Source organism: Saimiri boliviensis, chromosome 21 (genome assembly GCF_048565385.1).
Source record: "Saimiri boliviensis isolate mSaiBol1 chromosome 21, mSaiBol1.pri, whole genome shotgun sequence".
NCBI lineage: Eukaryota > Metazoa > Chordata > Mammalia > Primates > Cebidae > Saimiri > Saimiri boliviensis.
The window spans coordinates 31,271,425-31,299,359 of NC_133469.1; the positions used below are offsets into that span (position 1 = coordinate 31,271,425).

Genomic DNA, 27,935 nt, shown 5'->3' on the forward strand with positions numbered 1-27,935 from the left:
GGCGCGCATCGCCTGGAGCAGGTTGCGGTCCGGGTTCCCGCCGAACTCTAGCAACCGCGAGGAGAAATGTCTGCCGTGGAGGGAGGAGCGCGGCGGGGGCGGAGCGCAGCTGAGGGGGCGGAGCGAGGACGAAGGGGCGGAGTAGAGACGACGGGCGGGGGGCGGAGCGAGAATAATGGGGTGGAGCAAGACGGCGAGCATGGGCGGAGCAAGGACGGTGGGGCGGGGCGAAGACCGCGGGCGGGGGGCGGAGCTGGGATGATGGGGCGGAGCGAGGACAAAGGGGCGGAGCGCAGATGGAAGCCGGGGCGGGGAGGGGCGGGGCATGCTCGGGCTCGGGCCCCGCCTCTCGCCGCAGGCGCGCCCGCCCCGCCTTCTCACTCCCCACGGCGGCGGCGGCTGCGGCGGCTGAGGGCGGGGAGGGAGGGGAGAGCGGGTCACGACGCTGCCAGGGCGGGGATAACCCCTCACGTGGAGCAGATGAAAGGGCCGCGGCGCGACGGCCCGGGGAGCCGAGCGGAGCCTGCGACCCACAAAGCCGCCGCTGCCGCCGCGATGGGGCTGTGAGGCGTCCGCCCGCCTTCGGTCCTCAGCCGGCCAGCGACTATGCCCGGCCGCGCCCGCCCTCCGCGCCCTCCCGCCGCAGGACCATGAGGCCGCGCTCGGGCGGGCGCCCAGGGGCCCCGGGCCGCCGCCGCCGCCGCCTCCGCCGCCGTCCTCGCGGCCTCCGGTGCCGCCGCCTGCCGCCGCCGCCGCCGCTGCCGCTGCTGCTCGGGCTGCTGCTGGCGGCCGCGGGGCCCGGCGCGGCGCGGGCCAAGGAGACGGCGTTCGTGGAGGTGGTGCTGTTCGAGTCGAGCCCAAGCGGCGACTACACCACCTACACCACCGGCCTCACGGGCCGCTTCTCGCGGGCCGGGGCCACGCTCAGCGCCGAGGGCGAGATCGTGCAGGTAGCTGCCCGCCGCCCGGGCCCCGCGCCGCTGCAGCCACAAGATGGCTCCGGGGGCTGCGCCCGCCGACCCCGCCGCGGGCTGGCTGACTGGCGGGCGGGCGGGAGGGGCGACCGAGAGGCCGGCGGCATCTCTCCCCTGCGGGCGGGTCGGCGGGCGGGACGCGGCCTCCCGGGCGCCGCCGCGGGGGGCAAGCGCACGTGGGGGCTCGGGCTCCCTTGAGTCCCCGGGCGGGAGGAGGACCCTAGGCCCGGCACCCACGCTGGGGCGGCTTCCTTGGCCGTTTGGGTATTTCGGTCTGCCTCAGGTGGAAGTCCCGGGAACTACCTGTTGAATGCCAACTTTGGAAAGACAAGTGATGAGGGATAGGTGGCTCGTTTCAAGTTGCAGGCTTTGCTTTCCATCCGTGCATACTCTTTTTGGGTGCGGCCAGGTTTGTCTGAAGGGCTGCATAACATCGGGTTCTTCCCCGGAACCTGCCTCCCGCCTCACCTGGGCGCCGCTGACCCTCCTGCGGGTCTCTGGACAAGCAGCCGCAGGCCGGGGAGGAGGCGGAGCTGGCTGAGGAGTGGGGATCGGGGGTTCCACGCGTGGAGTGGCGATGGAAGGCAGTCCCCGCTGCGTGCCTCACATTATAGAGGGTGGGAGGGATACCTCCTGCCCGTCCCTCGGCCAAAGACTAATGCGAAGGGGCTGCAAATGGGGAGACGGGGTCTTTTCACTGACAGGGCCTCCACCTTGGACCAAGTGAAAGAGATCGCATTCCGAAGGAAGCTAGCTAGGGAGAGCTTTGAGCTGTGCCTACTCTTTGGAGGAGGGTCTCCCAACTGAAGTTTCTGCGGTGGTTAGCTGGGTGGATGTGTTACCGCTTCCTTGGCCATGATTTTATCAACCTGTTAGATGGCCAGCGCACTTAACGGCGGTTAATATGCACACCTCGGATGGGGGCGATTTGTAAAGGTTGGCTTGTCTTTGAACCTTTGGGGTGATCGGACGTCTGCAGGGCCTAAGCTTTGTGGGCCGTCTGTGCTTTACTCTTGAGTGAGTTACGAATGAAAAGAAGGGGACTGCAGGGAATGATTGCATAGCAGCCCGCAGTGTAGACAGCCTCTTCCGTGCTGTCCTGTTCCCTCCTTGGGTGCAGACTCCAAGCCCTGCCTGCGTAGGACAGGGAGAGTTGTGCAGCTTGACTCCTCAGAGGTGTGCCCTTACAAAACCGCAGGAGGCACCCAGGCCCATGCGAGGTATCAGCAGCATTGCCTTAGCGGGCTCTTATCCCCATCTGAAAACTTCTGTGGGGTAAATAGAAGAGGAAATTCCTTCGCAGAACCCTTTGACTATCTATGTTATAATGCTTTTAGACTTAAAAAAGTTATAATTATGATCTTTATAAGTTTTAGAGATGATACTTTGCTGAAGAGTTCTGAACATTTCAGTCACCACCTTCAGGAATAGTTTGAATCTTAAGTCTTGCTCCTTGCAATTCCTTGTCTTTCTTTGAGGCTTTCATTGTGCCTTGATGGTTTTAGAAATGTTTGATTTATAGCCTTCTAAAAAACAAAAACAAAACAAAACAAAACAAAAAAGCAAAGATGTTTTAGCGCGGCACTTGACTTTTTGAAGGAGGCTTTTGAAGTTTGCGATTTTTATCTGCAGTGTTTTAACGTGTCACTCTTTCTCAACAGTAGTTTGTCTGGTGAGTGAGCTATCCATTATGAGTAGTGTTATGCTTTGGAGATAATCTCGGGTTCACCATTTAATACAAAATTAGCAGTTTAAACACCATTTGTAACTGTTTTATCCTTGTGAGTGGAGAGATAATATGTGAATTTGGCAGAAAGAACCTATTCTCTTTTGAAACTTTTTGAAGTGCTTATCTAACTCTTTTGTGGTCCATTAGCCTTAACCCAAAAAAAAAAAAAAAAAAAAAATTAAGTCAACAGTTGCTAAGTAAAGTGACTTAAATGGCATTTAATAAGTTTACCTGTTAAGCAATCACTAATAGGTGTCCTTAATTCCCTTATAACTGCAGTAATGTTGGTGAGTTTATCTGAGCTGTCTGAATAGTCATTTCATGGTGCACCTCGTATCTTTAGTAACTTTATTGTGGTGGCTGACTTGTTGAACCTCTCTGTTTCTGCGGACAGAGTGCAGTGTGGCTTTCAGGGATGTGTGTATACAAAGGCTAGTGTGCTTTTATGAGTTCTGCAAATACTGTTTGATTGAAGGAACTGGTGTGGACCTTGTCTGGCAGCCCTTAAAAATTTTTTTTTTTTGTAAGGAAGGGTGATGTTTTAGGGCTGCTGAGAGGGAATATAATGTTTTCTTTTGGTGAGAAATGAGAAAGCAGAAGAAATAAATTAGTGTCCAGCTTTGGATTAATCATGTTTTCTGAGTAACATAAACTTTTCAAGACCTCCTTTTATTTACTGTCTTTAAAAAACCTCCTTTTGTTTACTGTCTTGAAAAACCTTTATAAGCTTTAGACATGATGCTCTGCTGAAGATTCCCAAACATTTTATTCATAGTCTCCAAGAATCGTTTGAATCTTGACTCTTGCTCATTGTGACTTGTTGTCTTTCTTTTAGGCTTTCACTGTGCCCTGGTCTCACAATCTCATTGAACCTTCTTTTATTTGCTGTCTTAAAAAAATAGTGGCCAGGTGTGGTGGCAAATGCCTATAGTCTCAGCATTTTGGGAGGCTGAGGCGGTAGGATTGCTTGAGCCTAGGAGTTGGAGACCAGCCTAGGCAACACAATTAGACCTGGTTTCTACCAAAAAAAAAAAAAAAAAAAAAAAAAAAAAAGCCAGGCATGATGATGTGCACCCAGTTGCTTAGGAGGCTGAGGTGGGAGGATTGCTTGAGCCTGGGAAGTTGAGGCTGCAGTGAGCTGTGATTATGCCACTGTACTCCAGCCTGGACAACAGAGTGAGACGCTCTCTCAGAAAAAAAAAAAAAGAAGAAAACCAAAACAGTGTGATTTTCTGCTTAGTGTTTTATTGTCTCGGAGCAGAGTTCATTTTCCTATAAGTGAAGCTAAATAGTAGCAATATAGCATTGTTTCTGTTATTTCCATTGGGGTTCTGTAGCAGTATTGTTCATGGTTTAGGGGGAGAAAAAACCTGTTTAGGAGTCCCTCTCCTTTAAGAATTCTAAGATGAGAAATTGGTTTGTATTACCGATTTTTCCCCTTCTTTATTATATGCCAGTGAAAAGTGTGTGTGTGTGTGTGTGTGTGTGTGTGTGTGTATAGTAGATACCTTATCATACAGATAATTCTAACTAGAGTACCTGTTCTGGCATTTCCATGGGTTAGGGTAGGGGAAGCCTAGTTAAGAATTGTGTCCGTTTGTCAGTGTCAGAGAGAGAGAGAGAGAGAGAGAGAGAGAGAGAGAGCGCGCGCGCGCGCAAGCACACACACCCACCAGAGAGCACGCTTGCAAGAGGGAGGGAGGTAGTAATTCAAACCTTAGGATTAGTCATCAGGAATCTTGATTCTTTTCTTGTGCATTTTAGGTTTAAATAACTATCCCAAGGTCACCAGTGTAATCTGAATGAAGAGATTTTTTTTTTTTTCTTTTAATGTCTCCATCTGTGAAAGTTGTGGTGAAAACAATTTATGGGTATGAAATGCTATTAGTTACTTTTATTACCTTATTTATTTATGTAGTGTTAAAGCCCATTTGCTTGTAAGAGTGTCAGGCATACAGTTTGAATGCTGGAGAAATTAATTACACTTCTCCTGTAGTTCTGAAGTGTGGGACTTTAAAGGGTTCTTAGACATTGATATATATTTCATCTTTGAACCAATTTGTTGCTGTTAATGAGATCATTATCTGAAACTTTCAGACTTGGCTGTGCAACTCACATGGTTGGTGATGTTAAATAAAGGCCCGATTAAACACTGGCTAGTCATATGTGAATTGGTTAAACAAACAGAAAATTTGCATTGCTAGAGATGAAAGATTGTTTTAAAGTGGAAATGAATTTTTTTTTTCTTGAAGTCAAATATTTAGAAGGCTTGAGAAATTCGTTTGTAGAAGGAATCTGAATGATAGTTTCTGTGTAACTTTAAATTCAGCCTTCCTGGATTATAGGTTAAATGTTGAATGGACTTGAAAACAGAGGGAAGCTGAGGACATTTAAGAACTAAGTCAGTTCCTTTAGCTATTAGGGGTGGGAAGAGAGCTGGGTGATGGGTTAAAAAGGCTGATCGAGGTCCTTAAATATCCAATGTTAAGTAAAGGTATCACAGAGAGTAATTTTAGGAAACTATTTCCTCTGCTTTGTTTTCCTGTCAGTGTGCTTCTGCAGTTTAGCATTTGATCAAACACTTTCTTTTCATCTCCATTTTAAGTTAACAGGCCTGCCTCTAAAAATTGACTTGGTCTAATAGAACAATTGTGTGCTGACAGCTGACCTGGATTTACACAGAAAGGGATTGCCCACTGTCTTCTCAGATGTGCCTTCATAGGTTTAAACCAAGCATTTGATACAGGGGGAAAAATTGGGGCTATATTTTGTGACATTATAAATTCTTAGAGCCTCTTTTTTTTTTTTTTTTTTTTTGAGACAGAGTTTCGCTCTTGTTACCCAGGCTGGAGTGCAATGGCACGATCTCGGCTCACCGCAACCTCCGCTTCCTGGGTTCAAGCAATTCTCCTGCCTCAGCCTCCTGAGTAGCTGGGATTACAGGCACGTGCCACCATGCCCAGCTAATTTTTTTGTATCTTTAGTAGAGACGGGGTTTCACCATGTTGACCAGGATGGTCTCGATCGCTTGACCTCGTGATCCACCCGCCTCAGCCTCCCAACGTGCTGGGATTACAGGCTTGAGCCACTGCGCCCGGCTTCTTAGAACCTCTTAATTTTCCATTTTGTTCCCTGAGATCTCATGGGAGTTATTAGTACAATTCTGAATAGGGATGAAGATGGGAGTGGGAGTTCGGTGTAGAGCTGTAGACTAAAGGGAAGGCAGTGATGGTTTCCTCTTATGTATACGGAGGAAACCATCAAGCATGTTATGTTTTGGTTCATCTCATCCTGGCATTAACATGCAATTAGCAACTATTGTTAACCCAGTTTACAGAGGAGAAAAACTGAGGCTGAGAGAAGCAAGTTGACTTCTCTGACTTCACATGGCTAGCAAATGACAGAACCTGGATTGATTGAAACCCAGGTCTGCCTGGCCTGCTTGTTCTTGTTTTTGCCAAATAAATATAACCTGGCCAGTTAGGATTTTGACATTAATTCAAGTCTTGTTTTTAACAACATAATATAGGGGTTCTTAACCTGAGGGTCACAGACTTTCAGAGATAGTTTATGAACCTCTGCAAGTGTATGCATATTCTTGTTTATGGCACTTACAACTTTGCGTCTTCAAGGGTTCTATGATGTGCCCCCCCATCTCCCCCTCACCCCGAGGAAAAAGGGAAGCTCAATCTAGTAGAGCATCGAATAGTCCATTACCAAGACTTTGAGTGGCGTTCAGGCTGGCAAGAGTTGTAGGGAAGAAGTCTACAAGTCTGGGAGCCTCCATTGAGCATATTTATTTCATAGACATCTATCACAGCCCTATTCTGTACCAGACACTGTATTGCTGTTGTCTTCTGAAGTTCAGTCTCTCATGGAGACAGACACACGCATGGATAAATGACAATTTTTCCCAAACGGTTTCTCCACCGAACTGAGCACTTAGGCCCTAAGGCATCCATTGTCTATAATGAATTAACTTCCCTCCTGTGCACTGTGCATCATCCTTGGGAGAAGTGAGAATATAGTCACTCAGGCTTTTCTGCATTTATATGGCAAAGTGCAAGAACGAGACACTCTGAATGCAGGATGTGGGAAAGCAGAGCATTGATGTGTTCCTTTGCACAGTTCATTGAAAAATGAAATGGAGCACCTGTTGCTGTTGAAATGCCTAAAGAGCAGCATCTCATACCTTCCCTTGTGGACCTGAACTCCATGGGGGTAGGTCAGTTTTTGCTCACTTGTGGATCCACCCCCTGGGTTTCCGCTGCCTACTGTGCATGAGACACTCAGTATTTATTAGACGAATGATGGAGAATGGAGATCAGGCAGGCAGTGGGTTTTATGGATTATTTATGCTTTAATTGATGAGAACAACTTCCTTTGGCTTGGCTAGTAAATTCTGGGATTATCTTTCCTTTTTGGTTGTTATTACCAGAAACTTGCTTGGAGGGAAGGGATGGGCTCTCTTTCTCTGGTTCCCATAGACCCACTGGTATTACAATACCAGCTTGTATGAAAGTGATCTGTGTGGAGTGTTTGTATTCCAAGGCAGGATACCTGGCATAAGAAAAGTGTGAAGGTGTTCTTTTCCTGATGAAACTGAGTATTGACAAAGCCTTAAAGTAGATAGGTTATGGAAGGAAAGACTCCTGAATTTTCAGTGTCCCTGGGAGTAACAATAAGGGGTTGACATTCAGTATCATCATTAACCTAAATATATACTATGTGAAAAACTTTTCTTTCTTTCTTGCTTGCTTTCTGTCTTTCTTTCTCTCTGTCTGTCTGGCTTGCTTTCTGGCTTTCTTGACAGGGTCTCACTATGTTGCCCAGGCTAGAGCACAGTGGTATGATCATGGTTCACTGTACTCTTGGACTTCTGGGCTCAGGCAGTCCTCAAGCCTCAGCTTCCCCAGTAGCTAGGATTACAGGTGTTTGCCACCACACTCAGATAGTTTTTAAATTTTTTATAGTTATAGGATGTTGTTATGTTGCCCAGGCTGATCTTGTACTCCTGGCCTCAAGTGATCCTCCTGGCTTGGCCTCTCAGTACTCTGGGATTACAGGTGAGGGCCCCCATATCTGGCCAAAAGTTTGCTTCTTGCTGGTGTTTTCCCAAGTCTGGATAATTTGGACTTCTAATTTGTGACAAAAATGACATTTAAATAAATCTTCATAATCAAACGAACCAGGTTCAGTTCTTTAATGTATTAGAAAGGAGACTGAAATCCAGAGGAGTGCTTTGCTGAAGGCCACATGATAAGGTAGAGATGATCCAGGATTATTATTTGGGTCCCCTGACTCCCAGGCATGGAGCCCTTCTGTTACCCCTGGCTGTACCCTGGCTGAGTGTAGCAGGGAATACCAAATACAGGGCATGCTTTGTGATCAGATGTATAATTGAGGAAAGCCAGGCATTCTTAAATTGTATATTGGATTTAAGAGGTTGCTTTTCTCCTCTAATTAATTTAGATTTTGAGTCTCTGAGTCTTCCTCCCTGTCAGAGCTTTTAAAAATAGCTCCTAATGATCAAGTGTTTACTGTGTGCCAGGCACTGGGCACCATGCTTTGCTCACATTTAACAGACAAGGTAGATGGCATGTGCCAGGTTTTCAGATGAGGAAGCCAAGCGCATAGAGGTAAAGTCACTTGTCAGAGTCACTGAGCAAGTCATTAGTGCAGCTGAGGTTCAAATCCTGGTCTGTCTGATTCTAAGCCATTTCTGTTTTCACAAGACTGCTTCACTTCACCCTTTTTATGATGAGGTTATAGGAACTGATGTGGAATTTAGAGTTGAGTTTAAAACCAAAATGATTGACCAAGAAATAAGTCTATGACTTCAACTGAGAAAATCCCGTATCCTTACAAAGATGTCTTTCCTTCCTTTCTTTTCTTCTTTCTTCCTTTTTTTAAAATCACAGAAGTCTCATTCTAACTTGTTTTTTCCATAAAAAGCCAATCTGCCAAATTTGGGAAGAGGGACCAGTGACTTGAAGTATACAACTGTCACTCAATGGCACTTCTGTTACTTTCAGCTATTGGGTAAGCTGGAATGGCTGTAGTTTTCTGGCATTTAAAGGGATTTCTGGTGTGAGACACACCACCTTCCTGTGGCTGACTTTTATAGTAATTTGGGAGTCTGCAGGTCTTTCTCCAAAGAGGTCGTGTCCCATGTCCCATGTTTGTGAGCTGTCTTACTTTGCACAGGCTCATTGCCTCCTCCTGGTTGTTAAAACTTACTGTGAGTGCTATATTCCTCAGTTGGCAAACATTCAATGGTGCCCCCTGTCCGTCAGATCCTTTGTGGGGCAAGGCAGTGAACACATGAGTAGGACTTGGTCCCTGCCTGCAGGCAGCTGAATGTCGGTGGCCAGACAGCAAGCAAATGGTGTTACCTTACAGTACAGTGGGACATGTCCTATCTGGTAGGAAACAGCCTGTAGGATGCCGAAGAACACCTGGGAGAGGGAATCTGGACCTGGTGCTAAGTTTAGACCTGAGCAGCCTATTGTCTGTCACTGTATGAGCATTCTGGCCTTCCACCTCATTTTTACCTACCTTTGAGGTTAAAGCTGATAACCCCTTTGAGGAGAGGTGCCTTTATACCTTTCTAACAGCATAGGAAGGAGGTAAAGAGTAGAGGGTTCTTTGTTCTATTTGTAGCTTGAATGAGATGTTTTAAAATTGGACTTTCAGTGGCTCTGTTTACTCATGGATAGTGTCAAAAGAATAAGGTCAGCTGGCCCATTGTGGTTCAAAGGACAGTTTTATTTTTATTGCCCTTAAGATGTGTTGTAAGACTTGATGTTAATTTCCTTCTCTCCCCAGCAACCATTATAATACAGTTGTTTAGAAACTCAGTATAGGCCGGGCGCAGTGGCTCACGCCTGTAATTCCAGCACTTTGGGAGGCCGAGGCGGGTGGATCACGAGGTGAATAGATCGAGACCATCCTGATCAACGTGGTGAAACCCCATCTCTACTAAAAATACAAAAATTAGCTGGGCATGTTGGCATATGCCTGTAGTCCCAGCTACTCGGGAGGCTGAGGCAGGAGAATTGCTTGAACTCAGGAGGCGGAGGTTGCTGTGAGCCGAGATTGCGCCATTGCACTCCAGCCTGGGTAAGAAGAGTGAAACTCCATCTCAAAAAAAAAAAAAAAACCAACTCAGTATAGAGTTGATTCTGTGAAAACAAAGTTCGATCCTAGAATTTTGATGGGAAACCGTATGTTAGAATGGGGACGTCTCTTGGTGCAGAAGTGCCTGCATTTAAAAAAATAAGAGTGAAATAGTACTCAATTAGGTGTGTGTAAGGTCCCATCCAGCATGGTAAGAATTTGATTACAACTTAATTTTCTACTTAATATGCTATCTGGTCAGCAGACATTCATTGACTATCTGCTGTAGATACCGTATAGAGAAGAAATGTAGGTTTTATGTACCCATGATATATTTAGTGCTTTTCAGATGTTATTTCTCTGATTTATTCCAGAGAGGTTGAGGCTGCAGTGAGCCTTGCAGGTAATGGTGTCAGCCACGGTGCCAGCCTTGGTTATTTTCTTTCTTTCTTTTTCTTCTTCTTCTTTTTTTTTTTTTTTGAGACAAGGTCTAGTTATGTCTCCCAGGCTGGAGTGCAGTGGCAGGATCTTGGCTAACTGCAACCTCTGCCTCCTGGGCCCAAGCCGTCCTCCAACCTTAGTCTCCCCAGTAGCTGAGACTACAGGTGCACATCACCACACCCAGTTAATTTTTTGTAGAGATAGGGTTTCTCCGTGTTGCCTAGGCTAGTCTTGATTTGTGAGCTCAAGTAATTCACCTGCCTTGGCTTCCCAAAGTACTGGGATTAACAGTCATGAGCCACGTGCCTGGCCTGTCTTGGTTATTTTCATAGGATTTCTAGAATTAGGTTCACTGAGTTAAGTGGTATAAACAATTTTGAGGCTTTTGTTACATATTTTTAGATTGCTCTGTAGGAGTGGTCCAGTTTATACTCCCCTACCACGTTATCATGTATGTTTCCACATAGCACCCCTGCTCACAACAGATAGTATGTTTTGCTTTATTGCCCAGGCTGGAGTGCAGTGACGTGATGTTGGCTCACTGCACCTTGAAATCTCAGGCTCAAGTGATCCTCTTGTCTCAGCCTCCCAAGTAGCTGGTACTACAGGCATGTACCAGTATGCCTGGTTAATTTTTTTGTGTAGAGATGGGGTTTCACCATGTTGCCCAGGTTGGTCTCAAATTCCTGGGCTCAAGCAATTCACCCATCTTGGCCTCCCAAAGTGCTGAGACTACAGGTGTGAACTGCTGTGCCTCACTGTATGTTTCTTAAAAAAATAAAATGTCATGAAAGTGAAAGGCTATATAATCCTATCATTTAGCAAATAGGAAAATACTGATTTTTTTTTGGTCTGCCATGAGGATCTGAGTTTTGACTAATGTCTGCACTGAAGGGAAGGTACCTGGCATGGCATCTTGGTGCCTCCCTTGTCGGTGTATCAGAGCATGATTCAGGAGCAGCAGGTTGCCCTTGTGTTCTGGGCAGGAACACGGCGCCTCTCTAGGCAGATGGCCATGTTTGGAGGCCTCACGGTGGGGACTGCTGTGCTGTCATCACACCCTGTGGCAACAGATTGTTGCCCAGGAGGGTGCTGCTTCAGTTGCTGGTTTCTGACCTGCCTCTTTTCCGTAGAGCAGGCTCTCTGCTTCTGAACAGGCTGGATTTAGAAAGGACAAATGAATCTGTCCTCGAATTCAGAGTGACACTGTCAGTTGGTGGTGGGCAGAGACGCAAGTTGAGCCAAACACCAGACTCTCAGGGGTGCATCTAAGCAGCAAGCCTATGGGCTGAAAACAGCTTCCAGGTATTTTGTTCCCTCTCTGTTAAAAATCTAGAAATTTTACATGAAAATGGGCTCTTCTCCAAAAAAAAAATGAAAGGATCTGACAACAGTGGGTCCATACCATGTGGTAATAGCCTGTCATAGTGGAGTGCCAGCTGCCCCCTTCAGGGGCACAGGCCCTCCAGTCACAAGTCCCTTTTGCATTGCCGGAGCCCACTTCCCACACTGACAATTCCATTTACCCGATGCCTGGCCCTTTAGGCATTGGAGTTGGCTATCCTTTCTGTCTCTGGAAATTTCGAAGTTGAAAGCTTTTAACTTATGCTTGGCGAGTCTCTTTTCTCCCCTTCCTCAACCAACCTGAGTGTGGGATGTTCATCAGTGGACTCCATGAGTCTCAAGTTAGTTATGCTACTGGGGAAGGCCTAGTTACCCCTGATGTGACCAGAGGGCTCTTTTTACTTTGGTGTAGGTAGGTGTTGAAGGCTTAAGTCTGGAGCCATTGGCCTGTGCCTTCGTAAAGATCTTTGCCCCTTTTCTCTTTTTGGCTCCATGGTTTCTCTTAACTCTGAGACTTAACTGTGCTGAAGGGCACCTTGAAAATGCTGTGACTCGGCTTTCCTTTTGCATTGAGGGAACTGTGGGCAAGGCCCTCTAGCCTTTGATCTTAAAAGCTGGGATTAGAACTCAGATCCTGGGATTCTCTGGGGGTGGTCTTTCTAGAACAACATTCTGCTCTTGTGGTTGAGTTCCAGAAAATGTTCCATGTGCCTGGTGCTTGAGGTTTCCTGGTGTACTTTCTTTCTTTTTTTTTTTTTTTATTGCATTTTAGGTTTTGGGGTACATGTGATGAACATGCAAGATTGTTGCATAGGTACACACTTGGCAGTGTGGTTTGCTGCCTTCCGTCCCCTCACCTGTATCTGTTATTTCTCCCCATGCTATCTCTTCCCACCTCCCCACCCCCCCGCCCCTCCCCCATTTCCCCCCAACGGACCCCAGTGTGTAGTGCTCCCCTCCCTGTGTCCATGTGTTCTCATTGTTCAACACCCACCTATGAGTGAGAATATACGGTGTTTGATTTTCTGCTCTTGTGTCAGTTTGCTCCTGGTGTACTTTCATTTCCAGTATGTTGGTTCATCCTTTCATTTGGGAGAGCCTTTTCTGGATTCTGCCCCGAGAAGGCTGTCTGCTGTTCAGGTGGTCTGAGACAAGAGTCTTGTTCTGTTGCCCAGGCTGGAGTGCAGTATTGTGATCTCGGCTCACTGCAACCTTCCTGCTCCTGTGTTCAAGCGATTCTCTTGCCTCAGCCTCCTAAGTAGCTGGGATTATAGGCGCACACCATCACATTTGGCCAATTTTTGTACTTTCAGTAGTAACAGTGTTTCACCATGTTGGCCAGGCTGGTCTCAAACTCCTGACCTCAAGTTATCTGTCCGCCTCAGTCTCCCAAAGTGCTGGGATTACAGGCATGAGCCACTGGGCCCTGCCTGAAAATGCCTTTTTTTGTACCTAATTTGTATTCTTTTCTTTAAATGCATTTGACATTGTGTGTTTAGCACCTTTATGGGATTTCTGGAATATCGCTGGGTAGCTGGAGACTTGACATCTTTTCAGAAAGTGCCTCAGTCTTAAGAGTAGGTGGTGAGCAGACAACTAATGGCATGTAAAGAATGTTGCAAGGTTGACTTGAAAAGCTACTTCAAAATTTGAATAAAGGTAGCTTGTGGCTGAGTTCAAGGGAAATGGTGGTATCTTCAAGACAGTGCTTGACTTGCTCTGCCCCTTGCTGACTTCCCTTTTCATGCCTGATGTTGCCCAAGCTGTTTCCCTGTCTCTTATTCTCTCTCTTTTGGTTGTTATTTTTCTTCATTTATTTTTAAAAGAGACTAGGTTTCACTATGTTGCCCAGACTGGCCTTCAACTTTTGGGCTCAAATGATCCTTCCATTTCAGTCTCCTGAGTAGCTAGGACTGTGCAGTCATGTGCCATTGCAGTCAGTTCTCACATTCTCTTTCTTCCCATCAGTTCTTCCTTTCCCTTCAGATTCATCCTTCAAAAGTAATATTTGGTCATATCAGTCTCTTGATCAAAATCTTTCCTGGTGTTCTGTTGCTTACTACTGAGCTGAGTAAAGAGGTGACCTAGCTGCCTCAGTCTCTCATTGTTGCCTCTGGGATAGGGCCTGTGTGTTGCTGCCCTTGTTCCTGAATGGGTCCTGGGCTTTCCTCTCTCTTTGCTTTTCTTTTTCTTCTTCTTCTTCTTTTTTTTTTTTGAGTGGAGGGCAGAGCCTCGCTCTGTCACCCAGTCTGGACTGTAACGGTGCAGTCTTGGCTCACTGCAGCCTCCTCTTTCTGGGCTTAAGCAATCCTTCTGCCTCAGCCTCCAAAGTAGCTGGGACCACAGAAATGTGCCACCACACTTTGTTAATTTTTGTATTTTTAATAGAGACAGGGTTTCACCACGTTGCCCAGGCTGGTCTTAAACTCCTGAGCTCAAGTGATCCACCTGCCTCAGCTCAGTGCTGGGGTTACCGGTACGAGCCACTGCATCCTGCCTGTGCCTTTCCTTTTGAATTGCCTACTGGAATACATGCCTTCACCTCCACATTTTTGACTTGCATCTTTGCTTTTCACTGTCTTTTTCCTGTCCTAACTCATCTCATCTGCAGCCAAACTTTCAGTTCTTCCCATGAAGCTTTTTCCTGGGTTCCACCAGTGTGTTGCTTTGAACCAGAGCACTCCATCTCCCTATTACCTTGCATGTAAATTATTTACTGAACTGGAATTAGATCATACTACAAGGGATGTTAATGTGGCTAGCAGAAATAAAGACTTGGCTTTTTTTCTTTCTTTTTTTTCAGATGGAGTCTCACTCTGTCACTCAGGTTGGAGTACAGTGGCCCGATTTTGGCTCACTGCAACCTCCACCTTCTAGGCTCGAATGATCCTCCCACCTCAGCCTCCGGAGTAGCTGGCTGGGACCACAGGCACACATCACCACACCTGGCTAATTTTTTGTATATTTGGTAGAGAGGGGATTTTGCTATGTTGCCCAGGCTGGTCTTGAACTCCTAAGCTCAGATGATCCACCCACCTCAGCCTCCCCAAGTGCTGGGATTATAAGCATGGGCCACTGTGCCCACCCAAGACTTGGCTTTTTGAGGGAGAACTTTCTATAATTGTTGCAACTATTTGCAAGCAGTTTTCAGACATGGGTGTGTCCTAGGATTATTCCAGGTAGTTGGGATAGTCCAGACTCTCAGAATAATTTCACCTTGCCTGTGCTTCCTGGAGGTCTGGAGAAAGGAGGTGATAAATTGAGGAGGTGACACCCTCTAGCTCCTTCCAGCCTGGCTTGTGCCTGCCCTGGGAACATTGTTCAGAACACACTGGAGAAGAGAATATCACAGCCTGACTGTAGACTTCTGGGGATGGGTTTTATTTAAATATGTAAAATATAATTTTTTGTGTGTCACTTAAAACACTGAGACTTTTAGAGAAACAACAGAAGTTGTATGTAGCTTCAGAATGACTCATCAGAAACAAGCGTATATGAGTTCTTACTTAAATTTGTACGATACTGCTTCCACCCAATTTTTTTCCCTTTGGGAGGTCTGGCATGGGCCTTGATCCTGTGTTTAAGTGCTGTGCGGGAAGCAGAATTTAAAAGGACTGTAGTAGTATTTCTAAAGAGACTGGCTACATGTGAGAGAATTTTAGATTTCAGTTTAGCAAACATTTGATTTTCTACTCTTTATGGGGCTGAGTGTAAGCATTTAGAAAATTATTAAATTATTGCTTAGTTCTATATATGTTGGCATGTTGAAGTTTTTTTGTTTTTTGTTTTTTTTGGTTACCGTTGCTGTTTTTATGGGACAGTGGTGATTACGTGGGCATCAGGACCTTCAGGAGTAATCCAGAATATATGCTATGTTATATTTCACTTGTGCTAGAGGGTTTTCAGGCTGCCTTTTCATGCATGTTCACTCCAGAAATGCTCTAATGCCCATCAATAAATGTCACCCTCATCCTAGGAATTAAATGAAGAGATAATATGTAGTTTTGAAGTTTTGGTGTTATTAGGTTTAAATCTCTAGGACACATATAAACACACTTGTGGTATTAAATGTGCCGGGTGGGTGATTTCAAGTTCCATTGGCAGTGGTAATTTTTGCATTTCCTGACTCTTGTGTTTAAATTTGCAGTCTCAACATTGCATCACCGTAGTTTTTCACATTTAATGAATATTTATGTTGAGCCGAGTTCTATACGAATGTGGTGGTTTCTGACTTGATTATAGCTTGCTGTGTACTGTGGCCAGGAGTGCCCTACAGACAACAGAGTTGGCACATGTCTCAGCATGCCAAGCCCCGGCGGATGTGGTTAGGGACCACGGTGACTGGGGCACTGGTTGCCATACCAACCTTGTTTTTGGAAGGGGAAAGCTCTGAAACAGCAATGGGATGGGGGCAGAATAGTTTTGAATATTCCAAGTAAAATTTCCTATATGTTCCCTGCAAGAAAATGCTGTAGAAAACTATAATTCTTGCTATATGCTCAGATAGCATTAGTTAATTTTCTTTGTTTCCTTCCTTCCTTCTTTCTTTTTTTTTTTTGAGACAGAGTCTCACTCTGTTGCCAAGGCTGAAGTGCAGTGGTGTGATCTTAGGTCACTTTAGCCTCCACCTTCTAGGCTCAAATGATCCTCCCACCTCAACCTCCCAAGTAGCTGGGACCACAGGCATGCACCACCACCATGCTTGGCTAATTTTGTTTATTTTTCGTAGAGATGAAATCTCACTATATTGCCCAGGCTGGTCTTGAACTCCTGGGCTCAAGCGATAGTTAATTTACTTTTGCAAGGCTGTTTTTTTTTTTTTTTGAGATGGAGTTTCACTCTTGTTACCCAGGCTGGAGTGCAATGGCGCGATCTCGGCTCACCGCAACCTCCGCCTCCTGGGTTCAGGCAATTCTCCTGCCTCAGCCTCCTGAGTAGCTGGGATTACAGGCACGCGCCACCATGCCCAGCTAATTTTTTTTGTATTTTTAGTAGAGACGGGGTTTCACCATGTTGACCAGGTTGGTCTCGATCTCTCGACCTTGTGATCCACCCGCCTCGGCCTCCCAAAGTGCTGGGATTACAGGCTTGAGCCACCACGCCCGGCCTGCAAGGCTGTTTTAATTGTCCTCTTGCAAAGGTGTGGAAGTTATATGGTGGGCCTTTCATGTGTGAATTTCTTCCTACTTGTTGGAGGGTAAACAGGGATCTTCTGTCTATTCCTATTACAGACCCCCTTTTCTCAACTCCTGCCAATCTCCCTTGCCCTCTGGTAACTAACCTAGTGATGGCTGATTAGGGAAGGGAGAAGGGAAAGAAAAATAGGAAGGATAAATGGGGGACTTCCCCTCCCCCAGCTCTTTACATTCCTCACTTTCCCCTACACCAAGAAGATTTCCTTGCCTCCTCCCCATTCTTGTATATAAGCAAAGACCATAGTCGAAGATGCCATCACCCATAAATGGGATTTTGGGATGTCCCGTTCATAAGCTTCGGCAGACAGAACCGGGATGAGAGGAAGGAAACGTCCCTGGCATCTCACATTGGAATGCTGTTACCTCTTTGCAAATGGTGCCTTGCATAATTAATTCTATGGTACTTGGTGTTGTGCAGTAAAATGTCTGGAAGGGAATTATAAGGTCTGGTAAGTCAGATGGGATCCCAGAATGGCAGAGTGGAATGTGACTTGTGTGTGGCATCTGCTGTTCTAGTGCCTCTTCACCCTCCCCCCACCCCGCAAGAGGAAGTCTGTTCTCCATCACCCAGGCTGGAGTGCAGTGGCTTGCTCTCAGCTCATTGCAGCCTCTACCTCCCGGATTTAAATGATTCTTCTGCCTCAGCCTCCTGAGTAGCTAAGATTATAGGCGCATGTCACCACACTCAGCTAATGTTTGTATTTTTAGTAGAGATGGAGTTTTGCCATGTTGCCCAGGCTGGTGGATGGGCCTTTTGTGGTGCAGAAATAGCACTGCTATTTTGTGGGTATTCCTAATCACCAGATTTTAAGGTAATTTTTTTTTTTTTTGGAGACTTAGTCTTGCTGTGTTACCCAGGCTGGAGTTCAGTGGTTCGATCTCGGCTTACTGGAACTACCACCTCCCAGGCTCAAGCAATTCTCTTGCCTCAGCCTCCTGGGTAGCTGGGATTATAGGTGTGTGCCACCATGCCCAGCTAATGTTTGTATTTTTAGTACAGACAGGTTTTGCTGTGTTGGCCAGGCTGGTCTTGAGCTCCTGACCTCAGGTGATCCACCCACCTTGGCCTCCCAAAGTGCTTGGATTACAGGTGTGAGCCACTGTGCTTGGCAAGTTAAGTGTCAATAACCTGGTGTGGGTATAAGTTCTCTTTAGTTCTTCAAACTACAATGTTTAACCAACTGTATTTAAGAGGAGTTGGGAGGACAGAGCAGTAGTTTTCCACTTTGCTGTGCAGGCACCCATCATTTGCCAGGCCTTTTTTTTTTCTTTTTTTTGAGATGGGGTCTCACTCTGTTGCCCAGGCAGGAGTGCAGTGGTGCGATCTTGGTTCACTGCAGCCTCCCCATCCTGCACCAAATGATCCCCCGCCTTAGCCTCCTGAGTAGCTGGGGACTACAGGCACCCTGCTAATTTTTGTATTTTTCACCAAGTTCCTTAAGCACGTTGTAAACTTTGTAGAACAAATTGGTTCTGGGTTTCCTTTCATGAGGGAAGAGGCTGCAGAGTGCTGATTCTGGAACCAGACCGTTTGGGTTTGAATGTGGACTTTGCCAGTTACCTGCTGTGGAAAGGTGGCTTTGCCGCTCTGGATTTCAGTTTCTGCATCTGTAAAACGGAGATAAATTTTTCCTAGCGTTGTTATGAGGATTACATGAGTTACTCTCAGCATGCAGTTTGTGTTTAGTGGGGATGAGGTTCAAGAAGATGCATAATTTCATGCTGCTCCTCACATATACCTAACGTTTATGTTGTAGTTCCCAAGCGGTTGGAAATTCTTGTTCTAAGATGGTAGCTTATCAAAGTTAAAGGAATCCAAAAGTGCCATTTACTGAGAAGAGAAGTGATCATACCATGGGTATTTTTTTTTTTTTTTAACATGCTTAGCACCTTTCTACTTGTACCTGTGGTCCCTTCTCTCCTAGTATGAGGTCCGTGGGCTCCCCAGACTGGCTGTTTGCAAGAGATAAAGGATGCTCATTTCTCCGATTCCTGGTTTCCTCCATTTCCTGGGAGGGATACTTTGCTGTAGCTTCACCTGCTCATCCCTACTCTCTACAGCTAGATCATTGTCCAGGCCTTAAGCTCTGTCAGTCAGGCATGTGTGCACACACAGACACACACGCACAGCTGGATGTAAATTCTGAGTCCAGTGTGTTTCCAGGCCAGCCTGACTGTTGTTCTGGGTTGCTTCTGAGGAAAGGAGGGTGGCTGTTTGTGCCTCAGGATCCAGCTGGATGTGTGAAATGCTGCGTCTGTACTAAGGCTGTGCTCTGGGGGCCTAATTAAATGGGACCTGTGGCAAGCACAGGTGACTTCAGTGCTTGGTTTGATCCAGTGTGTGATTTTGCCAAAGCAAATACTTCATTAATCTTAATCCCCTCCCCCCCAAATTAGACACATGGACTTTTTCTAAAAATGGGAATGATTGGAGAGCATTGTTTTTATTTTTAATCCCCTCCCCCTCCTGATCCCCCTGCCTCACCCAAACTGGGCTCTGCATTTCTCTCCTTGAATGGAGAAGGGGAGTTCCATCACTGTCTACCTCCTCCTCTAACATTCCTGAAACTGGATGATAGAAAGATGCCCCTTTCTGAAGGTGTGTGTTTTCCCCAAGAGGTTCTGCTCCTTCCTACATCAAGGCCAAAGGAAGGATTTGCCGTCTTGATGGAACTTTCCTAACTGGGAACTCGTCCTGGATTCCTTGGGATTCTGATCCAGAATTTGTATAGGGAAAACTGTTGGGTGACTTCCCGTGGTGACCTTGAGTGTGTCTGGGAGGCTCAGCCAGAATTTCTTGTGTGGCCTGTGAGTGAGCTAGCTAGCAAGCAAGCGAGGTCAGTGGACCTTCCCGCTCAACACCCTGTCTCTCTCCTCAAAGTGTCTTGGGTAAAGGGCACACTCACAGGGTGGCAGAATGAATCTGGCATTAGAGAGTAAGCTTGTCCTTATCTAGCGTAAACTGGCGGAAAAAATTCCTGTAAATAAGCAAGCAACCTAACTTCATCCCAGAAAACAACTCCTAGTTAACCTTGGCTCCTCTTCACTTGGCCTCTGTCTTTAAGTCTGAGTGACCTGGTGGGATCGATCAGCTTTGAAGTCCTAAGGTGCTATTTTAATACTGTTCTTTTACGTTGCAGGTTTCGAGACTGATTTAACTAGATTCTGGAGGGAGCTTACATTACAGCATTCTTAAGAGCTCGAACAATCTTGAAAGAGTTAAACTCTAATTAGCTCATTCCTAAGGTATTTAATGCCCTTATTAAAACTCAACTGCTCCTTCACTTTTTTCTTTAGTGAATCAGATTTCTTGAGGAGCTGAGTCTTCGCTCCTCAGATCACAGGCTCACATGTTGAAGCTGGCAGTGCTAGAGGCTAGTTCCTATCTGTGTGACAGCATTTTTAATTTAACAGGACCGCCTTTGATGTTCCCAAATATTTATAGGCAGCTTTAGATCATTTCAGTGTGTGCTTTCTTTTTCTTCTCTCTCTTTTTTGACTGGAGTAAAAGTTCTTCCTCATGCAACAGCTTTCCTTTTATCCTGTTTAGTTTATTTTTGTTTCCTTTGCAGCTTTGGTGAAGGCTCTTTGGCTGCATTCACAACACACATGAGATTTACCCTTCTTTTTGCTTCTTTGGTAAAGGCTACCTCTCTCTATCATCCTGCCTGCTTGAGATTGCTTAAGGCACTTCTGTTCATCCCTTGACTTTCTTCAGGGTGATTTTTTTTTCTAATCTGTCTTGGGAATCTGTTCTTTGGCTGACATGAGAGCTTTCAGGCTATCATGGAGACCTGGGCATTGTGTGAAGGTGTCTTTTTTTTTTGAGACAGGGTCTTGCTCTGTCACCCAGACTGGAAGTGCAGTGTAATGATCATAGCTCACTATAACCTTGATCTGCTCAAGTGATCCTCCTGCCTCAACCTCCTGAGTAGCTGTGACTACAGGCATGTGCTACCACTCCCAGCTAATTTTTTTTTTTTGAGACACAGTCTTGCTCTGTCACCAGGCTGGAGTGTAGTGACGCGATCTCGGCTCACTGGAACCTCCATCTCTTGGTTCAAGTGATTCTCCTGCCTCATCCTCCCGAGTAGCTGGGACTAAAGGCGTGTGCCACCACGCCCAGCTGATTTTTGTATTTTCAGTAGAGTTGGGGTTTCACCATGTTGGTCAGGATGGTCTTGATCTCTTGACCTCATGATCTGCCTGCTTTGGCCTCCCAAAGTGCTGGGATTAACAGGCGTGAGCCACAGCACCTGGCCAATATTTTCATTTTTTTATAGAGATGAGATCTCGCTTTGTTGCCCATGTTGGTCTTGAATTCCTGGGTTCGAGCAGTCCCCTGCCTTGGCTTCCCAAAGTGCTGAGATTACAGGTGTGCGCTACCTCACCTGGCCTTGAAGGTGTCTCCTTATGGATGACCAGGCTGTAGTACCCTACTGTGCTTGCCTGCATTGACATTGATGGGGCCTCAGCAACTTATGATTTCCAATGTATCTTTTGCAGATACGGTTATAGCTGGAGCAGGAAATTCAGATAGACAAAGCTCTCTCCTGATCATTTCAGGCTTGCTCTGTTTGGCTCTGCTAGACTTCTTGGCTAAAAATAACAGAGAATCAAAGATTTTTGTCTCAGGGATGGAAAAACAGGGCTGTGATGTAGATTTGTTAAACCATTAAGAAAAAGAAAATGGAAACTTTGTACCAATTAAAACAAATGGTAGAACAGAGGACAGGCCTCTTCCATCCTGGCCTCTGGGTAAACATTCTGCTTGTGAAACAATCCAAATTATAAAATTCTCAGCTGCTGTTGCTGACCTGGGCCTGGGAGATAGAAGGCCAAAAGATTTCATGGCTTCTTCCATCATTGCTGGCTGTGCCTCCTACTATATGAAAGCCTTTTAGTGCTCAAGGTCTCATAGGTGGTTGATGAAATGTGTGAATGAAATGAATACTGTGTAAGACACTATTCTCGGGACTTTATACTGTTTTTCTCACTAGATCCTTAAGAGGATTCTGAGCGATAAGACATTTCATGTCTGTTTTTTTAGATGAGGACACTAAAGTGCAGGGACGTTTACATAGCTAGTGAATGGAGAAGCCAGCCTGGAGCTCAGGACTGTGTCTTGTAGCCTCACTATTAGGTAGTTGGAGGCAGTATGCTAACCTTTTAGAGTGAAAAAAATCCTCTTGATCAGGAGGCTGAGGCAGGAGAATTGCCTGAACCCAGGAGGCAGAGGTTGTGGTGAGCCGAGATCGCACCATTGCACTCCAGCCTGGGTAACAAGAGCGAAACTGTCTCAAAAAAAAAAAAAAAAAAAATCCTCTTGAGGCTGAGCATGGTGGCTCACGCCTGTAATCCCAGCACTTTGGGAGGCCAAAGCAAGTGGATTGCTTGAGTTTAGGAGTTTGAGACCAGCCTGAACAACATGGTGAAACCTCATCTTTATTAAAAAAAAAAAAAAAAAATTAATCGAGTCGGGTGGTACACATCTGTAGTCCCAGCTACTCAGGAGATTGAGGTGGGATGACTGCTTGAGCCTGGGAGGCAGAGGTTGCATGCAGTGAGCTGAGATGGCACCACTGCCCTCCAGCCTAGGTGACGGTGATGCTCTGTCTCCCAAACAAAACAGAAACTTCCCAAGGCTAAAATCCACTGTATGTTGCATTCTGGGAGTTCAGAGCTGACCAGGCTCTTGCTATGTAAGGGGCACAGTGGTGGAGAGCACATCCCTGGAGCCAGATGGGCCTGGTTTGCATCTCAGCTCTGCCACTGCCACCTCTGTGACCTTGGCCAGGTCATCCAACTACTCTGAACCTCTGCTTCCTCATCTATAACATGGGACAGATAGCTTGTACCTCCAAAGGACTGTGAAAATTAGATAATATATATATATATAAGGTATACATTAAGTGCTTAACACATGTTCAGTTGTTGTCTGTTGCTGCCACAGAATTGTCACTCTCAAAGAGTTTGTAGTCCTGCAAGAAAGCATCAGGTAAACCAGCGATTAGAAGACAGCTTGGCAGCTACAGCAGAGACGGGCTGGTGCTGACTAGGAACCCAGGCAGAGCCACTGGCTTGGATTTTTATTTTCTTTCATTCAGCAGATATGAATTGAGTGCTTACCCTGTGCTGGCAGAGCCACTGGATCACACTGATTGCTACCAGCTCCCTGTTGCCCCCCAATTTTCTCTTTCCCTTAATGGGAGAATTTGAGCTAAAATGTTAATTGCCACCTGAAGAAAGATTTTCACGGAGTCATTTTCATGTAAAATGCCAAGGTGCCAAATGGCAGAGCCATATTCCATTTGACCATTTATCTTATATGGCCTTGTGCTGTCCTTCAACTCTCATTTTAATCTTATCTAATTTCCTCTAATTTTTCTGATCCCTTCTACATGAGAACGTTACGGTCCTTGAGAATGTACAAGCGACTCACTGAGGGAGCAGGTGGTGGCCGCATGGGTCCCCACAGTGCCCAGATGGTGTCCGTGCCTTTCGTGGTCTGGTTCCTTGGGGATTTGTTGATAAGATTTTGCTTTGATTTGGTTTTCCAGCCCAGCACCATATTCAGATTTGATTACTGGCACTAGCTTTTTTCTCTGCAGAGTTTCATTGTCTGAGTCACCAGCTATCTTGAAACATAAGTCCCATTCTCCACACCCCTCTACCCCTTTGCAATCAGTGGGGATGGTTGTATGGTAGAACTTTTTCCCTGCCCACAGCACATGGTGCAGAGTGGTGTCAGCATACTTTCACTTGCTGAGTTGATTGGTAACATATTTAATCTAGAACAAAGATACAATTGAAAAACATTTGTGGTTGTCTTTGTATAGTTACAAACCTCTAAAATAGGTTTGAGGTCATTTCTATGTCTTTCATTTTGAATTAGCAAGCAGGCTTTCAGTTGGGAAGTGGGTATTTTCTTTTCTTTTCTTTTCTTTTTTTTTTTTGAGATGGAGTTTCGCTCGTTACCCAGGCTGGAGTGCAATGGCGCGATCTCGGCTCACCGCAACCTCCGCCTCCTGGGTTCAGGCAATTCTTCTGCCTCAGCCTCCTGAGTAGCTGGGATTACAGGCACGCACCACCATGCCCAGCTAATTTTTTGTATTTTTAGTAGTGACGGGGTTTCACCATGTTGACCAGGATGGTCTCGATCTCTTGACCTTGTGATCCACCCGCCTCGGCCTCCCAAAGTGCTGGGATTACAGGCTTGAGCCACCGCACCCGGCCTGGAAGTGGGTATTTTCTAAATGCGCTATTGATTTAAAGCTAACATGATGCTCTACTTTTGGACCATAAAAATAATGTTAATTTTTGATTTGGCTCTGGAGGGACCACTGGAGTGGGTCATTTATATTCAACTCTGTTATCTATGCTTTCTTTAAATAGCATATTTAATTTCACATTAAAACTACCTTCTGCTCAGCTAAAACAACAACTGAAAAGATGGTTCAGAAGAAGGCGAAATGACAGAGAAAATGCAGTGTGCAGTGGAAATTGGCTGCAAGTCATCTCCATAAAGTGAGAATGAAGTGAAGCCCAGCTTTCTTTCCAAATAACCCTCAACAACCCTCTATGTTAACTTAACTTCTCCTGGGAGTCTCAGTGGCCTCCTTTTGTCCTTGGTGTATGTTGCATGCCAATCATGCTGTGGAAGAGTAACGTCTAGAAACACATCTTGAACCAGTGTTGGGCCGTGTGCAACTCACTTTTGGTGGGGATATGTGAGAATCACTAACTAGCAACCTTTAGACAAAAAGAAATCCAATAGGTTTGAATTAGTACCACTGGGGTCTGTATGTGGTGATATTTGCTTTTTTTAAACGATCCTTATGGAGCATCATTTACCCCATGTCATATGGGGCATGTCCATCCGTTCCCTGGATGTCAAAACTAAGAACAGAAGCAAAATCCATCCTGCATTGGCTCTTCCTTCTTTAGGATTAGCTGGATTGCTGGATGTGCAGTCAGCTGGATGCAAATTTGCTTTTGCTAAATAAAAAGAAGGCCTGCTAAATTAGTAATACAGTGATAAGAACTGTACTTTCAGTTTGTGTTTTTTAAAGCAGTGATTAGATTCCTCTGGGTGGAGAGCAAAGATGAAACTATTGGTCTAGTAGAGACCATTGGTCCCCCCAGATGGCCTGATGTCTCTCCATTGAGTTTTTTAGGTACACTTGTCTGAAGAAACTTTTTTGCTTTTGAGCCACTTTTTAGAGCTTCCAAGCCCTTCCTGATCTTAACTGTTCATTGCTACCTATGGAAAAGTTGCTCTTTGGGAATGGACATAAACTTGGAGCTAACGGCTTTTGTGCATGGACCTCTACTGGGGGCGTGTTAGGCCTGTTTACTAACCCTTCGGTAGACTCCGCCTTCAGACCAAGATGATTTTCATTGTATTATTATTACTATTTTTTGGTCAGAAAATAATCCAACCAAAACTTGCCCTTGCTAATACAGAGTGACTATATAAATCAGGTCTGCATGCTTATGTTCCTAGAAATGCAGTTCAGTGAAAAGAAAACAGTGCCCTCCTTTAGCCCACGTGCTTTCCTCATTCATACAATGAATCTGATGAAACTTGATTTCACCCAGGCTGGAGTGCAGTGGCGTGATCTTAGCTCACTGCAGCCTCTGCCACCCAGCTTAAGAGATCCTTCTGCCTCAGTCTCCTAGTACCTAGGACTATAGTTGCGTGACCAGCATGCCTGGCTAATTTTTTTTTTTTTTAAGAGAAAGGGTTCCACCATGTTGCTCAGGTTAGTTGCAGACTCCTGAGCTCAAGCAATCCATTCACCTTTGCCTCCAAAAGTGCTAGGATTACAAGTGTGAGCCACCATGTCTGGTCACGCCCAGCTAATTAAATTTTTTTTTTTTCTAGAGACAGGAGTCTCCCCAAGTGATGGGATTCCAGATGTAAGCCACTGCACCTGGCCTGATTTGTATTTGGAAGCCTCATTTTCTTCATTAGACTTTTTTTTTTTTTTGGAGACAGAGTTTCACTCTTGTTACCCAGGCAGGAGTGCAATGGTACGATCTCAGCTCACCGCACCCTTCTCCTCCTGGGTTCAGGCAATTCTCCTGCTTCAGCCTCCTGAGTAGCTGGGATTACAGGCATGCGCCACCATGCCCAGCTAATGTTTTGTATTTTTAGTAGACACAGGGTTTCACCATGTTGACCAGGATGGTCTCGATCTCTTGACCTCGTGATCCACCCGCCTCGGCCTCTCAAAGTGCTGGGATTACAGGCTTGAGCCACCACGCCCGGCCCTCCGTTAGACTTTTTGAGACGGAATTCTGCTCTTGTCGCCCAGGCTGAAGTACAGTGGCACAATCTCAGCTCACTACAACCTCTGCCCTCTGGGTTCAAGTGATTCTCCTGCCTCAGCCTCCTGAGAAGCTGTGATTATAGGCACCCACTGCTACACCCTACTAATTTTTAAATGTGTTTTTGGTAGAGATAGGGTTTCACCATGCTGGCCAGGCTGGTTTTGGACTCCTGACCTCAAGTGGTCTGCCCACCTCAGCCTCCCGAAGTGCTGGGATTACAGGCATGAGCCACCGCTCCCAGCCTCTCTATTAGACTTTGGATCTGGAAGATAGTAAGAAAAACAGCAAAGTAACTTAGTTCAGTCCTCTCCTTGTGGATATGAGCAATCTTGAACTCTTCATGATGGTCCACTTTGTTACTGCCTTATTGGGTATGAAAGTGAGGACTGCAACAGGCTTTGGATGTTTCAAGGTGTGTCTGGCTGTGGTTTGCTTTCTGAGTGTCAGCCTTAATGTCTTCTTATTTTCTGGCAAGAATTGATAGATACGGCACTGGATATTTTCTGAATAGTGTTCACAGAATCACCAAGTGAATGCCGGCCTCCTCCTGCATGTCTGTTGAGGGAGGGCTTATGGGCCAGTGGGAAAGTCAAATGTATCCCTGAGATGGTGACAGTATAACATGCATAGGCTGAGTGCCAAATGCCTGGGGCCCAGAGAAAGTGCCTAGAAATCAGAGAAAGGTCTTGGGGGTGGACCTCCAGCTGGACTCTTAAGGAAGACTGGTGTTTCGATTTGCTCCTGCTGGCTCTTGCTGTGGGGAAGGTATTTCTTGATGAGACCCAGGTGAGGTTGGCAACTAGTGGAGCTTTTTCTAGTTTGTGTAGACCTGGAGGCTGCCTGGCATAGAATGTGCCCATGGCAGGGTGGGGAGAAAAGAGAGGCCAAGTGAGGTGTGTCTGGGAGACAGGAGATCTGCTCTGCTCTCTGGTCTGTCATTTAAGTGGGATCTGTCAGAGTCAGCCTTTCTGAGCCTCAGTGTCCACATCTGCACACTGGGCATAGGGCTGGATGAGACTCCTGGAGGGACTCGAGGATCTGTAGCTGTGCCTCTGAAGGATGTCTGGAGATGGAAACAGGAGTGGGGAAGAAGCACCTTAACTTGGAGGGCAAGTTAGGGGAGGCATAAGAAAGGCTTTGAATGGCCGGGCGCGGTGGCTCAAGCCTGTAATCCCAGCACTTTGGGAGGCCGAGGCGGGTGGATCACGAGGTCAAGAGATTGAGACCATCCTGGTCAACATGGTGAAACCCCGTCTCTACTAAAAATACAAAAAACTAGCTGGGCGTGGTGGCTCATGCCTGTAATCCCAGCTACTCAGGAGGCTGAGGCAGGAGAATTGCCTGAGCCCAGGAGGCGGAGGTTGCGGTGAGCCGAGATCGCGCCATTGCACTCCATTCTGGGTCACCAGCGAAACTCCGTCTCCAAAAAAAAAAAAAAAAAAAAAAAAAAGGCTTTGAATGCCAGAAAAGGGAGTTTGACTTTTATTGTAGAGACCAGTGGTCCCACAGCCAGAATACAGGTGATGTCTGTGTGCATGGCCACGTTTTGGTGACGCAATTCCCTCCTGCCCTGTGGTCCTCCAGCAGCATGGTATGTAATTGCAGCACTCATTGCACAGCAGTCAGGAGGTTCATTTGGGGCAGTTTTCCAGCAGTCCCTCCTCTCCTGAGAACAGCCTGGAATGTAAGGGAGTAAGTGATGTTCTAGTGACAACCTTGAATTTACTTTATTAAAGATAAATAAATCACATGCCAACTCTGGCCTTTAGCTGTTATTAGTAACAAATTGCTCTCTAC

The 27,935-nt window shown here is 46.1% G+C and overlaps 1 protein-coding gene across 3 annotated transcripts in view; it reads left to right on the plus strand.

Annotated features, from left to right (window-relative positions):
* The window catches only part of ZNRF3 (zinc and ring finger 3), a 247,674-nt gene that overhangs the window by 73,372 nt on the left and 146,367 nt on the right, over nucleotides 1-27,935 (plus strand). Inside the window, exon 1 of one of the 3 annotated variants that reach the window (XM_039462490.2) lies at nucleotides 423-950. The exons of 1 other annotated variant lie outside the window; for it this stretch is intronic. In XM_039462490.2, coding sequence (XP_039318424.2) covers nucleotides 651-950 — 300 coding nt within the window. In that variant the 5' untranslated portion in view covers nucleotides 423-650. Of the gene's footprint in view, nucleotides 1-422; nucleotides 951-27,935 lie in introns of those variants that run through there. One more of the 3 variants, XM_074391307.1, reaches the window with a different exon arrangement.